This window comes from Cajanus cajan, chromosome 6, assembly GCF_000230855.2.
Source record: "Cajanus cajan strain Asha chromosome 6, NIPB_CcT2T_4, whole genome shotgun sequence".
Lineage (NCBI taxonomy): Eukaryota > Viridiplantae > Streptophyta > Magnoliopsida > Fabales > Fabaceae > Cajanus > Cajanus cajan.
In genome coordinates, this window is record NC_138522.1 from 3,714,332 (window position 1) to 3,730,759 (window position 16,428).

General features: G+C 32.5%; 1 protein-coding gene across 6 annotated transcripts; it reads left to right on the top strand.

Annotated features, from left to right (window-relative positions):
- The first annotated feature begins 9,799 nt into the window (after nucleotides 1–9,799).
- LOC109787795 (TOM1-like protein 5) lies at nucleotides 9,800–16,110 on the top strand. Of its 6 annotated transcripts, none has more exons than XM_029269112.2 (11): nucleotides 9,800–9,918; nucleotides 10,783–10,849; nucleotides 11,536–11,650; nucleotides 12,126–12,204; nucleotides 12,434–12,532; nucleotides 12,620–12,733; nucleotides 13,654–13,814; nucleotides 14,032–14,107; nucleotides 14,186–14,271; nucleotides 15,213–15,374; nucleotides 15,476–16,110. In XM_029269112.2, exons 3-11 carry the CDS (start codon nucleotides 11,550–11,552, stop codon nucleotides 15,840–15,842), a joined length of 1,245 nt encoding a protein of 414 aa, XP_029124945.2. In that variant the 5' UTR covers nucleotides 9,800–9,918; nucleotides 10,783–10,849; nucleotides 11,536–11,549; the 3' UTR covers nucleotides 15,843–16,110. The 6 variants fall into 6 exon arrangements, with proteins under 6 accessions (XP_029124945.2, XP_029124943.2, XP_029124944.2 ...); XM_029269110.2 differs by having other exon boundaries at nucleotides 9,801–9,918; nucleotides 11,532–11,650; XM_029269111.2 differs by having other exon boundaries at nucleotides 9,836–9,925; nucleotides 11,532–11,650.
- Nucleotides 16,111–16,428: the final 318 nt, after the last annotated feature.

The following is a 16,428-nucleotide window of genomic DNA, read 5'->3' on the forward strand; positions in this document are numbered from 1 at the left end:
TATACAATACATTGGGCAGTCACTAACCATGGTTAAAATTAACTGATTTAATCACAGACTAACTAATGAGAAAAATCTCATTATTCTTAATACCCCTCTTCAAGGTGGGTCGTGTATGTTGGAAAGACCCAACTTGGAGATAGCATGCTGAAAAGCCTTTGGATATAGGGACTTAGTGAATGCATCTGCTAGCTGATTTGCTGAAAGAACATGAATGAGGTGCAACAATCCTTCCTGAAGTTTGATTCGAATGATATGACAATCAACTTCAATATGTTTGGTCCTCTCATGAAAATTGGGATTTTTGGCAATTTGAATGGCAGATTGGCTGTCAGAAAATACAGAGAATGGAGTTGGAATTTGAACAAAGAGACAGTTAGACAAAAATTTCAACCATTGAAGTTCACATGTAAGAGTAGCCAATGCCCTATACTCAACTTCTGAAGATGATCTTGAAACAATTGATTGTTTCTTGGACTTCCATGACATTAGAGATTTGCCAAGGAAAACACAGTACCCTGTGACTGATTTGTGAGTAGTACCACAAGTAGCCCAACCTGAATCTGCAAAAGCCTGAATTTTGAGAGGATTGGCAGAGGGATAGAGCAGACCAAGGCCTCGTGCTCCCTTGAGGTATCTAACAATCCTCAAAGCGGCTTGCATATGTGGTTCTCTAGGCTAAGAGACAAATTGACTCAGTTGTTGGACTGAAAAACTAATATTTGGCCTTGTGTTGGTAAGGTAAAGCAGCCTACCAATTAATCTTCTGAAGCTGGTTGGATCAAGCAAAAGTGAACCTTCATCTACATGTAGTTTCATAGAAGGATCTGCAAGTGTAGGTGCAGATTTGGAGCCAAGTAATCCAGATTCATCAATAAGTTCCAAGCAATATTTTCTCTGGTTTAAAATAAGCCCATTCTTAGATCTAGTCACTTCAAGTCCTAAGAAGAATTTCAGAGGGCCAAGGTCTTTGATTTGGAATTTCTAATGGAGATGCTGCTTAACAGATTGAATTTCTAAAAAATTGTTGCCACTTAAGACAACGTCATCAACGTATACAAGCAAAATTGTGATTGAAGCACCCTGTTTCTTGATAAATAATGAATGATCAGCTGGGCTTTGTTCATACCCAAGATGAAGCAGCTCAGAAATTAATTTCTGATTCCAATTCCTACTGGCTTGTTTCAAGCCATACAACGATTTTTCCAATTTGCAAACGAGCTTTGAATTAGGTAGCTGTAGTCCTTGAGGGGGTCTCATATAAACCTCTTCTTCTAAATTTTCATGTAGAAAGGCATTGTCTACATCTAATTGATGAAGGAACCAATTATGAGTGGAAGCTAAAGCCAATAGAAACCTTACAGTTGTGAGTTTAGCAACTGGTGAAAAAGTCTCAAAATAGTCGATGCCTTCAGTTTGAGTGAAACCCTTGGCCACTAGTCGAGCTTTATATCTATTAACAGAGCCATCTGCCTTGTGTTTGACCCTATAAACCCATTTACAGCCAATTAACTTCTTGTCAGGAGGAAGTGAAACCAAAGACCAGGTCTTGTTTCTAGTCAAAGCATCAAGTTCAGTCATCATGGCTTGCTTCCAGCAGTCTTGGGAGATGGCTTCTTTGTAACTTGAGGGCTCAACATGTGCAGAGATAGAATGGCAAAAAGCAGTGTGGTTAGAAGATCATTTATTATATGACATGTATAAATGCAATGGATAAAGAGAAGTGGAATTAGAAATAGAATTGGAAGGAATAACATTGTAGCAGTGATATTGATCTAAGTAGCTAGGCCTAGACTTTTGTCTCATAGAAACTCTCTGTTACATAGGCAGGACGTGTATTTCTTCTGCTGGAGATTTTTCATTGGAAATGTTAGCATCAGTTGGTTCTAAAACATGAGTTGTATCAGCTTGAACATTCACAATGGGATTGTAAAGTTCATAGTGTGCAAAATCATTGATAGATTCAGTGAGCATGGCACTTGAACTAGGTGAAGAATTATGAAAAACAGGATATGGAAATACTGATTCATGAAAAACAACATTCCTAGAAATAAAAAAAGATCTAGAATGTAAGTTGTAGAGAATATAACCTTTAGTACCAGATTTGCAACCAAGAAATATGCATTTAGAAGCTCGGGGAACCAACTTCATTCGACCAGCAGTGAGGGTTGATGCATAAGCAAGGAAACCAAAGACCTTTAAGTCATGTAAATCTGGTTTGTGATTGTGAACCATTTCAAAGGCAAACTTTTGTTTGAGATACTTAGTGGGAAGTCTATTTACAATATGAACTGCATGTTTTATAGCATAAGACCAAAAAATTTTGGGAATTTGAGATTGGAAAAGTAATGTCCTACAAACATTCATCAAGTGTTGATGTTTCCTCTCAACAATCCCATTTTGTTGAGGGGTTTCAACACAGATGGTCTCATGAAGGATTCCTTTGGAGTTGTAAAATTCAACAAGAATGAATTCCTTACCGTTATCAGATTTTAAATGTTTAAGCTTGCAATTATGTTGATTTTCAATAAGAATGAAAAGGTTTTGTAATAGAGTTTTGACTTCCTGTTTTGTTTTAAGTAAATGTATCCAAGTGAAACGACTAAAATTAAAAATATTTGTAACCTTCAATGGATGAAATAGCAAGAGGTCCCCAAATGTCCACATGAATGAGTTCAAAAAAGAATTGTGATCTGCTAGTGCTATCAGGAAATGGTAACCTTTTTTGTTTAGCAAAAGAGCATACATCACATATTTGTACTAAAGGAAATTTTATTTCAGTATATTGGGAAGACAAAATTTGAAGTACTTTATTAGAGGGATGGCCTAATTTGGCATGCCATACAGATTTAGAATCAGAAAAACTAGTAGTAAGAGAAGATGCTAAAACATTGGTACAATTATTTGTTTCAACAGAAGAAATAGAGGAATTATTATGTTGTAAGAGTTGAAACAAGCCAGATTGTTCCTTAGCTGCTCCAATCTTCTTGAAGGTATGTTTCTGCACAATTGCACAATTACATTCATAAAAAATGACAATGCAATTAAGAGTAGTTATACGTTTGGGGATGGAAATTAGGTGAATAGAGAAATCAGGAACATATAATGTGTTATAAAGAGTAAGGTTTCCAAGTTGAATAGTGCCAGAATAATGAGCAAGAACAGATTGGTTATTAGGTAATCTAATTGAAATAGGTTTTATAGGATTCAAGAAAGTAAAATGTGATTTAGAATGACAAATATGTTCAGTGGCACCACTATCAAGAATCTAGGAGGATTGATATAGGTTGATACCTGGGGTGGTCAGAGAACATATGTGAGCACTATTAATAGAAGTGGAGGAATCCTGGTCCTGGGACTGTTGAAGCAATGCCAATAATGCTTGATATTGATCTTTGGAAAAACTAAAATTATTTTGAGGCTTGATATCATCTTGAGCAGAAGTGTTAGAAGTAGTAGGAGAAATAGTGTCTACCACATTCACAGAAGGCTTGGAAGTGGTGGATGTGTTCTTGCCATCAGTTCTATATCCAGGTGGAAAGCCATAGATTTGGAAGCACGTGTCTAAGGTGTGGTTGGTCTTTTTGCATTTGGTGCAAAATCTGGTGAATCTAGCAGTACTGTTGCCTTTGCCGGAACGACCACCGCCACGATTATTAGAAAATACACCTCGACTGGAAGAATTGTTGCGAGTAGAATTATCATTAAACGCAGCAAGATTTGAAGATTCTTGGGGAACTTGAGGAAGTTGACCTCCAAATTTACGTTCTTGTTGAAGAACCAAAGGAAAAGTGCGAGTGAGGCCAGGCATGGGTTCCATAAGCATTACCTAAGAACGAACTTGAGAAAATTCATCATTAAGGCCTCGTAGGAATTTGATCACACAATCATCATCACGTTCTTTTTGAATCTTTGAAAGAATGCCACAAGAACATGCAATAGAACAAGAACAAGCCAAAATCGTGCGATACATGAATAGTTCCTTCCAAAGTATGCGCAATCGAGTGTAGTATTGTGAAACGGTGAGATCACCTTATCTACAATTCTGCAATTCTTCTTGCAGATCAGCAATACGAAATTTATCGCCATGGGAAAAACGATCACAAAGATTGCGTCAGATTTCTGAAGCAGAATCAATCCACATAACGGATTGACGAATAGAAGGAGTCATTGAACGTGCAAGCCATGACATCACCATCTTGTTGCAGCGACGCCATGCTTTAAGAAGAGGATCGGAGGAAGCTGGACATGGAAGAGTTCCAAGGACGAACTGATCCTTGTTTTTGGTTTCAAGAGCCACTAGCATGTCATGCTTCCATTGTTGAAAGTTGTTATCGGAAAGTAAAGGTGTGACAAGAACTAAAGCAGGATTTTCTCCTGGATGAAGAAAAAGAGGGTTTGCCAGATTGACAAGATGATCGGAAGTAGCGGTTTTAGCGGAATCCGCCATGGTTGATCAAAGAAAAATCTCAATAAAGCAAAGAGCAATGCGGAAGCAGAGGATCGTCACAGTGATGATACCATGTTAGCAAGTGTAATTATTGAGAGAGTCGTGAAAAGAAATTTTTATCTTGTTTCATTCATCCAACGCACACCAGTTCTCAAGTATTAGTGCAATATATATACAATACATTGGGCAGTCACTAACCATGATTAAAGTTAACTGATTTAATAACAGACTAACTAATGAGAAAAATCTCATTATTCCTAATACTGTGTGGATCTACTCCCGAGTAACAGTACACTCATTTGTAACATTACTGTCTAACAAAACATTCGAAATGGAACCATGGGTCTAGCACATGCACAGGCAACCTCAAGTGAAGTGAAGACAACGACATTATCTCACCTGCATTCTGCAAGCTCTTTTCAAGAGACTTTTTTTGGGGATGCTAAAATATTCTCTTTTCTTTAAGGTTATCAAAAACGAGGATGCTACAATATTCTTAAGCAAAGTATTAATTGCACTATTTTTTTTTCCATCTTTAATTAGCGGAGAATTTTTATGCTCTATAGCTGTAATCACTTGTAGGATTTTAAACGAAATACAATTGGAGACTGTACAAGACTTGAGTCGCACATCGGAAGTTAAAGATTCTAGTATGGATTTTATAAGACCTTAAGCTGCCGTTACAATAGCTAGCTTTTGGTTATCAAGACACAAGTAGGTTCATTGTATTTCAAAGAAAAAAAAAGTCTGTTGCTGACAATGGCCACAAAGCTTTTTATGACGGCATCACACAATTCATTTGTTTTATCATGTGTGATATGATACTACTTCTAATGCACCTATGTTAGGTAGATGCGGTGGAAGAAATTGAATGTTTTTGATCCAGGACTTTTTAACACAAAACCAAACACACATTTATAGGGAGTAAGCTGCATGGGCGTAGAATATAGCCACAAAAGAGTATTTATAGGAATATAGATATACTTTATTTCATTCTTGACTGGACCTACAATTCTTCCATATTTGAGATCATGGAATGCTTTGGAAATCTAATAAAAGGCACGACTAAGATTGAATACACCTTGTTTTCTGTCGATTCAATTACAATTGGAAGATTTTCTCTAGCACTTCCACCATATCAGCAATCCATTTACTATTGGAAGATCCTGTTCCACTGTGCCTTATTTATGCCAGTAACTTACAAGTTACATCTGCTAAAAGTAACGGTGTAAAAGATCTTCATTTTCAATAATGTGAAGAGAACTCTTTATGTTCTTGTTTTAATTTATATATATATATATATATATATATATATATATATATATATATAAGAGAAATTATCTATTTATTTTAAGAGTAAGTCTACATTAAATTTTACCAGTTGAATTTAAAATTTTTAATACATAGATCAAATTTGCAATTTTTTTAAAAATTTGAAGACCATTTAATACTTCAATGCGAGTTATTTTTTAATTTGCATGATAAAGTATAATTTACTCAATATTATTGAAATTAAAATTTTGAAATATATACAATGTTACAAAGAGGAGAATAAATGAATTATTTTATGTTAAAGGGACAATTGACATACACTAACGCATAAGTCGTAAGCTTATAAATCTATAATAAAAAAAGATAATTATATAAAAGAATATTTTAAATATTTCTTATATCAAATTTGATTTATTCTAAATAATTGACTCATAAAATAATAAACTAAAATAGTTATGATAATAATTTATAAATTAAAAAGATACTCATTGTACATGAGGTGATCTCATAAATACTTGGTGTTTCATTTGGGATAACTTTTGTCTGACTTTCTTGGGCGAGATCCTTATCTCTGCTATGTTTGGTGATATATCTCTGTCGATGGGTGAGGTACCTATAAAAGAGACTCTGATACTTAAGTTAGTATCTGATGACGAAGATGTCCCTTATTTATAATGCACATACCATTTTAGATATGAGGTCATCTTATCTGTAGGTGTTACGATCTTCGTGGTATAGACATCGTAACCGTACCTTATATTCGTTGACTAGGTTTTTAGGTGACATGGCTTTACTTGACTGATGTGGTGTATCGGTGTTGCCACCATGTCATCCAACTCATAGTGTCAATGTCTTCTATTCTTGACCGAGCTCATTAACTTGATCGGGTTGGTACACTAGGTATATATATAATGTCACAAAAAATGAATATATGAAATTATTTTATATTAAATAGACAATTTATGTTTATTGACAATAAACATGATGAAAGAGATAATTTTAATCAAATTATATATATATATATATTGATTTTTTCTTATATTATATAAATAAATAAATAAATTGATTTAATAGATTTTTTTATAAATCTAAATTCAACCTTTTCAAATAAATATATTTTTTAAAAAAATTAAATTTTACATTTTTATTAAATAGTTGATATCAGAATCACCTCATAAATTCTTGCTCAAGTTCTCACCTATTTCGCCTATTTAAAATGTTGACATATATGGATAGATTAACTTTAATTTTTGGTACATATAAATTAGAGATATTTTGGGTTATTCTAGATAACCAGTTACCGAACAAGTTGAAAGGATGCTTGGGTTTAAAGGCGTTGCTAACGTGGTGGTGCGTTAGCGGATATAGAATAAGAAAACTTTTTTATTCTATTAATAAAAGAGAACTATTTTTTTTTTTATTTTGTTGGGATTGATCATGCAATTAAGTGACACCTGGACCAACAAGGACCAGAATCTTGGTCCAGCCAAGCCAACCATAATCATGTCTTCTGTCTTTTGCCCCCAATCACCAACCCTCCACCCTTTCCTATTTTGTTAATCAATTATACAGATAACAGATATAATAAATAATTCATAAAAATTAATCATTTATTTTTTAAAAATAAATTTAAGATAAATAAATATTATAGCAACTAGTAAGAAAAAAAATGTGTCTTTGTGGGAATGTAAGTTTTTTTTTTTTGTTTTTTAAGTTAAATAATAGTTACTCTTTTATAATTATCAACTAATGAGGTTTATAATAGGCTTAAATATGTTTTTAGTCCCTCAAATTTAAGATAAATTTGTTTTTGGTCCCTCAAATTTAAAACTGTTGTTTTTAGTCTCTGTAATTTTTAAAAATCTTATTTTAGTCTCTTTTGTCATCAATAACATATTTAAAAATGGCTAATTAAGACAGTTATGCAATATCAACCGAATTTAATGTGATATTTTCACTAATAGCAACACTAATAGGTAAATTTTATGCAATAATGTTTGATAAATTTCTTAACAAAATTTGAATATAAAGACTAAAATAAGATTTTTTTGAAATTACAAGAACTAAAATTAACAATTTTAAATTTGAGGGACCAAAAACGTATTTACCCTAAATTTGAGGGACTAAAAATATATTTAAGTCTTTATAATATTTATGCACTTTACTCAATCAACTAAGTTAGATCTCTTAATAATACAAATTATTAGTTTACCTTATTTTTTTAATAAAATTTGACTTAACATATAATTTTTTCTTTTATATTTTTGTGAATTTCACACATGTGAACACAAGACACACAATAAAGTATTTTAAACACTTAATTGTGCATCTATATGAATTTTTTTTTTTTCAATTCTAAGATAATAAAAACAGTCTCATATTTATTAGTTTTAAATATAAGTAAATTTCATTCTATTTATTATTTAATGTTATAATCTCCAAAATATTTTTTCATTTAATTGAAATTGTATTTTTATATTTCTCTTTTATTTTTTATATTAAGTTTTAAAAAATGATAGTTTAAGAAAATAAATTATTATTTTTAGATGAAATTGATAAAATTAAATTATATAAATAATTTTTCTTAATTAGTGTAAATTAGTGTTTTTTTTTCTTATATTTGTAACTGGAAATAATGTTTTGTAAAAGAAAATATATATCGATGGCTTTGTAAAAGAATATTTTGATTTATGGATAAATAAAAAAATCAGTGTTACGATCAGAAGAATATGAATACTTTTCTGATTAGGATTTTTTTTATAAAATTTTCTGATTAGGTGTGAAATTTGTACTGCGTAACTATAATAAAATAATGAAAATTATTTTAATTATACATATACAAAACCTTACCACTCAATGGCTTTAACTCATGTAATTGCCAAATGCTTTTAACACATTCATTTCAAATGTAATATTTTATTTTGAAATTTCTCGTTTCCTTTTTTATTTCAATTAAATACCAAAAACTATGATAATGAAAAAAAATATTCTTAAAATATATTTATCTATGATACTAACATATATACTTTTATAATACTATCAAACATAAATTATTTAGAATTTAAATTTTGATCTTATAAAATATAAACATTTTGATCCATGATTGTAAGACTTGTCTTATAATGTGAGGATTAATTTAATACTTTTATGTTTGATTTTTGTTTATATTAAAATATATTTAACTAACAAGAATTACATTTTTTTAGATGTAAATTAATTTTTATTGTGAATTTTAAAATATTAGATAAATCATATTTATGAAGAAAAAAAATTGATTTTTTTAATCCATAAAACAACAATTAATCGATTACATAAAAAGTATCATACTTTAATGGCATACTTTCCCTCTATTCTAGTTGCTTAACGAGAAAAACAATTAAACACTTTCAATAAATATGCTCTTATTGGAGATTAACATTTCATCTCTCAAATATTAAGTTTAATTTATTAAATCATAAAAAAAAAATCGATAAAGAGAGAAAAGAAAAATGATAGCAAGAAAATGTAAATCATGTTCCAGTTTGTAAAAGGGTGATGTTATATCATCTTATAAATTTACAAATACATCATTCATGTGAATTTAGACTCCCTTAAATATATTTTTGTATGTGGAAAACAAATGTAATTAAGTGAAAGTCTTTGTTAAAAATAATCAACTAAATTTTTTTAATAAAAATCAATTATCAACAAAATAATAAATATTTTTTTAATCTATAAAAATTATAATAACATTGACATAATTAGAATTTAGAATCTTACACGTATTATTCTAACTCCACAAAATTTATAACATGGTAAACCCAAATATAATTATAAGGATGATGTTATATTCTAATAATTTTCTTAATATTTTTAAATAATAAATAAGCATATTTAATGTTGTCAAAACTTAAAACATTTAATACTTTACCTATTTAATAAATAATAAAAAATCGTAATATTTTCAATTTTATTTTTTCTATTTAATGTGGTAGAGACATAAACATTTGGTTCTGATGGTATCTGGAACAATGTTGTCTTTTTGTTTTTTTGTTTTCCTAAAATAAGATGACACGTGTGAATTGAAGAAGAAAGAAGCATGAAGAAAAAGGAAGAGCATATGTTGAGGATAGCAAATGCAGACATTCATTGGGAAAAGAAGCTTTTGCTTTTGGACAGACAGACAGCCCTCATGGCGGTGCCGTCTCTTCAAAGAAGTAAACCGTAACAGCCAACCTTAGATTCTTTTTCAATTCCTATAATTTTTTTTATATTATTTTTCTTTATTTAATTTTTCCCATAATAATAATAATAATAATAATAATAAGAAGGTAGTAACAACTATGCACTGTACGCAAAACCCCTTCTTATATACATTTACCTTTTTCTCTGCAACTCAGCAATTTGTCCACAACCTTAAAATACTTAGTCCCCACTTGCGAATTTCACAATCATCATATTCCGAAAAAGGTTAAAGTTAAGAAAAAGAGAAAAAGCAAGAGAATTGGCACTTGATCTTCGCTGAAATGAAATGCTGAAGCTCTTTAGGGCCTATCAGTTTTTCTTTGCCTTCTTTCTCGTCATCTCTATCTTTGTATCCGTCTTCAGAGGTGGTAACTCTCGCACCCCATAAGATCGAACTCGCCAAAGTTTTCATTTTTCAAAGGTTTTTTACTCTTCTTCAATTCTAATTATGCCTTTTGGAGTTGTGGGTTTTGTTGGTGGGTCTTAATTCAGATCTGAGAGCAATTGCAATTGTGATTTAGTTAGATGTTGAAGCAGTTCGTGTTTTTTCAGCTTAATTATGATACCCATTATGTTTATCCTTGCTTATGATGAGAGAAAGTAGGGAGCATTGTGTAGTTATTTTGACTTCAAGGTTCACTGTCTCATGCCAGCATGTTCTGTTTTTTCCCCCTTCTGGGGTACAATTTCCCCCCCTTAGGTTAATTAGTACTCATTTAGCTTCTGATCATACAGATTGTGATTTTGGCTTATTTTGCTTCAATTCAATTTCTTTGTAATGACATTGAAATTGAGTCTTGTATTCTGAATTTTTGGCTTTGATTTCTCTGTTGCAGGGTAGTTCATATCATACTGTGACATGATGACATTTTTCATTTTGGACTGAGGTCAATTTACTGGAAGGTGATTTGATATTCTTACAAATTATGAGTGTCGTGATAACAGATTTTTGTATATTGTTTTTCAATCACCATCCATTTTACTGCAGATATTATATATGGGTTAACAGTCTGATGTGATATGATATGAAACCCCAATTTTTGCTTTACACTTGTTTAAAGACTAGTTGTTAACTAAAACTATGTGTGATACTGGTTTCTCAAAAATCTAAAGAGATACTCTACATTCTATAATGCTGTTCATACAATGACAACAACAACCAAGTTTTTCCCCACTGGATGAAGTCGGCTACATGGATCAAATAATGCTATAATGTTCTATTGTAAATTATATCTGCAGACAAATCATTGTCCTCCAAATTCTTCTTAATGGTTTCAACTATAGTTTTCTTGGTCTCCCCTCATGCTTCATAAAGGGAAAAAGTTGGTTGTCAATTGGATCTTCAATTGTTATTATTTATTATGTATTATTATCCTTTTTTTTGTCCTTATATTCGTAATTGTATGTCCCGAATCATTATTTTACCATATCCTTTTGTCGGAAAACCCACCAAAAGGCTTTGTTTGTTTCTCTCTATCAAAAGCTGGAAAACCGCTGAATTTAATTTAGTTGATATTAATTCTGTTGTCTGTTTGCTTCTGCTTCCGAAATATCTTTAACGTTTTATATGCTATTTAATTTTTAGATAGTTATCTCAAAAAAGATGGCAGCTGAGCTAGTCAATGTTGCGACAAGCGAGAAACTAGCTGAAACTGATTGGACAAAAAATATTGAAATCTGTGAGTTAGTTGCTCACGATAAAAGGTACCACAAAGCTTTCGTCTCCTTATTTGGTGTTGTTTCTTTCTTATTGAACAATGTCCTTATGCTTTGGGAAATGAATAGTTGATGCCAATAGTATGATTGTACTGCATGAAACTAAACTCATTTGATTTAGTTCATACATAACATTTTTATGTTTCAGATTTTGGCCATGGAACTTTGTAAATGTGCATTTCTTTTTATTTCCTTACTTTGGAATTGAACCCAGGATCTTTACCATTGACACTTGATTTATGCCAAGAAGATAATTGTGCTTATTATTGGAAGATAATCCTTATGAATGATCATTTTTCTTTGGTCTTGCAATTCAAATTATGTTCTTCACAGTTCTTGTTTGCCACTATCCCTGGCTTGGCTTTCTTCACTTGATTATATGAACATAGATGAATGTGTCAGATTGTCAGGATAATCCAGACAGTGTTGCTGTTTTTAACTATCATATCTTTTGAATATGCAGGCAAGCTAGAGATGCTGTTAAAGCTATAAAAAAGAAACTAGGAAGCAAACACCCCAATACTCAACTTTATGCTGTCATGGTGAGTATAATGATTTTATTATGAATTTAGTTTTTCATAATTTTTCATGTGAATTTCTGAAAGTTTTACCAATTCTGAAGAACTTATATAAAGACAGTTTGAAACCACAGTTTTCACTGTATCTGATACAGAGAAGCTTGATTATTTGACTTTCTTGTAATATTTACATTTCTTGCTTTCCTGATCTGTAGTGTTCTACTAAGTCATCTTTGATCTATTGTTTTTCTAGTTGCTGGAAATGTTGATGAACAATATTGGAGAGCATATTCATGAGCAAGTGATTGATACTGGAATTATTCCTATTCTAGTAAAAATTGTGAAGAAAAAGGTGAGTTTTCTCCACAAAGACTTTTCTTATTTAGCATTGTTAGTTTCTTAACTCACTTTTTTATTCTCTCTTGTTCTTTGGTTGCAGTCTGATTTGCCTGTGAGGGAGCGGATATTTCTCCTACTAGATGCCACACAAACATCCCTTGGTGGTGCATCTGGAAAGTTTCCACAGTATTATAATGCATATTATGATTTGGTGGTAGGTACAAATTTGTGACAAATCCCCTGGGACATTCTTATGGTTTGATCTGAGTTCATTTGATTACTAATAGGCTAGCAGTCATTTTTCAATAAGCAGAAATTGAAATTTAAAATTGGATTGCTTACTGGAAGGAGTATTTTTATGTTCATATTTGAACTGCATATATGGTGCTAAGTGCTTAGGGTAATTAATGACGGTCAAGTTATATGGTAGCTTCTAATATAGGTTTAGAGTGAATTTGTGAGGGTTAAAAGAAAAAGGAACTCTGTGCAACAGTGATATGCCCAAAGGGTCACAAGAGTACATGTTGGGCTTGTGGGTCGGGTTCAACCCAATGGGCCATGCCCAATGGCTTAAGTAGGGAAGGGCCTGCATCTGATGCAGGGTTACTTTTCCTGTTAGAGGGATGGAATGGTATGCCTAAAGGGTTGTGAGGGTGCATGTTAAGTCTATGAATCAAGTTCAACCCTGTGGTTCATGCCCATCCCCATAGCTTAAATAAGGAAGGTTCACATCTAATACAAACTGTTATATGTCAAGAGTTGTGCCTCAACTAACAATTTGGCATGGTGGTAAGCACTCTCGGTCATATCATTTGGTATCCAAGCAAAATCTAATTTGAATTCTAGGTTCAACATGTTTCCAATTATCTCAAAGCTAGAGGGTGAACTTTGATCAAGCTTAAAGTCAAGAGTTGCTAATAAAATTCTCTTTATTCGTCACCTAAATTATAGAAATCTATTATTTTCCTAGTCCCTTTGTGCATAATAATAATACAAGTGGTTGTTACGAAAAGAAAAAGGAAGGAAAAATAGTTGTTGGGGAATATATTTGTTTTTCCAATATTAGTCATTATATGCCCTCTGAATGCCACTAGTAAAGCTTAAGTCATGACATTGGATTTGTACATTTTACAGAGTGCTGGAGTGCAGTTTCCTCAAAGCGATCAGGTGGTCCAATCAAATCATCCTAGTTCACAACCTAGTAGGACTAGTAATGTACCAAACAGGGAGCAGGCCGCACCTAGACATGAAGTGGTCGCTCAGCAAGCAGACTCCCAGACTGTCCCTGAATCTAGGTGACTATTTGCTTTTAAGTTTTAGTGTACTCGTGATTGACAGGATCTTTAGAAATTCTTTTCTGGATAACACTATTCAAAATCATTTATCATGGTAAGATGATAGTTTCAAAATCTATTTTTGGGGTGACTTTTTTTCTTAATCTTTTTTTTTTTGATAAAGTCATTCTGAAAATATTTGTTCAAATCTTCATTTTCATCTACTTATATTTTGCAGCATTATTCAAAAGGCTAGCAATGCATTAGAAGTACTAAAAGAGGTCCTTGATGCTGTTGATGCTCAAAATCCTCAGGTGACTACTGCGAGTCTGTTGTAGAATCTGTAAATAATTACATTCTAACTTTTGCTTTATAAATGTTTTCTTTTCTAGGGAGCAAGGGATGAATTCACCCTTGATCTTGTAGAACAATGTTCCTTTCAAAAGCAAAGGGTTATGCATCTTGTTATGGCTTCTAGGTAAGGCTACTTCAAATTTCTCTTTACTTAAATTTTTCTGTACAATTTCCTTCTTTATCCTTTGTGGACCTGAGATGGTTCAGAGGATGGATGTAAATGCCTTTGCTTCTAGTCTGTTGGTAGCTCTAAGAATTTTCCTTTGATACTCGTCTTATGCAAATTAGCAAGCCCCCAAAACAAAACTATGTTGGATTATTTAATAATATATACAGTAGAGTTTTGGTGTTAATCTGTTAGACACGCAATATGATACACATTCAAGGAGGCCAAGGCCGGAAAAATGGATACAGCAGCTGATAGTTAGATAGAATCTAATTAACTTAAATCCAATTCTGATACAATTAGATAGGGTCTGTTCAGATTTGCTTCTGTTATTTAGTCTCACTCATTCCTTTATTCAGTTTTTTTTTTTTTTTTTTTAGATTGGATTTATTTCTGTTAAGATTTAGTTTCCTTGTTTGGTGTTTGCCTCTTCCATAAAAGAGGGTGAATTCAAGTATTGGATAACAAGAACTATTTGAGTATTTGAAACTTGAGATTCACTGGTCTCTTAAAGCACCAGCAGCGTGGTATGATCCTTGTAGCTTCTACCATGATCCCAAGAAAAGCATAAATTTTGGTTGTGTTGCTTTTTGTTTTCTAAGATGAATTGAAAGCTATGGGAAAACCACAAAGATTCACTCATGATAAGAACATTTCAAGTATTTTGAACAAACAAGTTAACAAAGGGTTATTCAGAAATCAGTAGTTGAACACATTCAACAAGTTGAGTAATTAATTATTCCTAATCTGGATTTACTTTCAGAATGAAATCTTCTCTTGTAATTTTCCCTAATATTAATGTATTTGCAGTTTTGCACATGTACAACATGACAATGCATCTATTTATTATTATATGGTTAATTTTTTCCTTAAACTGGTTTTGCATTGGTCTTTTGCAGAGATGAAAGGATAGTTTCTCGAGCAATTGAATTGAATGAGCAACTTCAGAAAGTTCTTGCAAGACATGATGACCTTCTTGCTGGCAGAGCTACAACAACTGCCCCTCGATTTGATCACGAAGAAGCTGAGGAGGAAGAGGAGCCTGAACAGTTAGTTCGAAGGTGACTCGCCTGTTCTTGTAATTCAATTTATTTCCTTTCTTGTAATGAAGGATAACTGAATTTTCAATAATATTTCATCTTTCTATGACTAATGCCTGCAGATTGCGCAAGGGAAAGGCCTGTGCAAGGCCTGAAGATGAGGAGACTGAAACCACCGACATTCATCGCATGGGTTTGCTTGGAGAGAGGCTCAATCGTCCACTGATACGACCGCTCTCGTTAGAGCCGCCATCTCGAGAAGCCGATACTCGATCTCCACCTGTTGTGGTGCCACCGCCACGACCGAAGCAGAATGGGGAGGTTCCTCATGTAGCAATTCCACCACCACCTGCAAAGCACATGGAGAGGGAGAGGTTTTTTCAGGAAAACAAGGATGGTTCTAATTTGTCCGGCCACATGAGAGGCCTATCCTTGCATAGTCGTAATGGCAGCAGCTCTCACAGTGGAAGCTTTGATTTTAGTGACTGATCTCTTGTCAAACAGAACAGGACCTATTTTAGCTTTTCTTTTTCATTTTTGTCTAAATTTGGAGTTGGTATTATTCAAGTTGTGAGGGGGTGGTGATTTATCATTTAGTCTTGATGAGTATGGAGATGGGAGCAAAAAAAGGAAACCACATCTGCTTAAGTTTATAAATTACTTGTAATTATATTCTGTGAGATCATATGCCATGGCCTGAGGCTTGTAAGTTTCAGGTGCGAGTTTTATAACTGATAATGTTTTTTTCTTCCCCTAATTTCTAGAACCTACATATTTTCTTTGTACTCTAACCATTTTAAAACTTTAAAACACAACTTTTACTTGTTTGTGCGAGTCTCTGTTTTTTTAATAAATCATGCCACTTTCAGTTTCACAACGAAATCGAAATAGGTGTATGTAAATCATCACATTTGAATCAATAGTAGTCCAGTAGAAACCGTAACTCTTTCCTTATAAAAAATATAGAGCTTTCTGAAAATTGTAATTAAGTTATCAATTTATCATTGCAGTTTGCGAGGCACAAGCCTAGAGTTGACTCAAATAAGGCCATATCCGTTTTTCCAAAAAGGTTTTT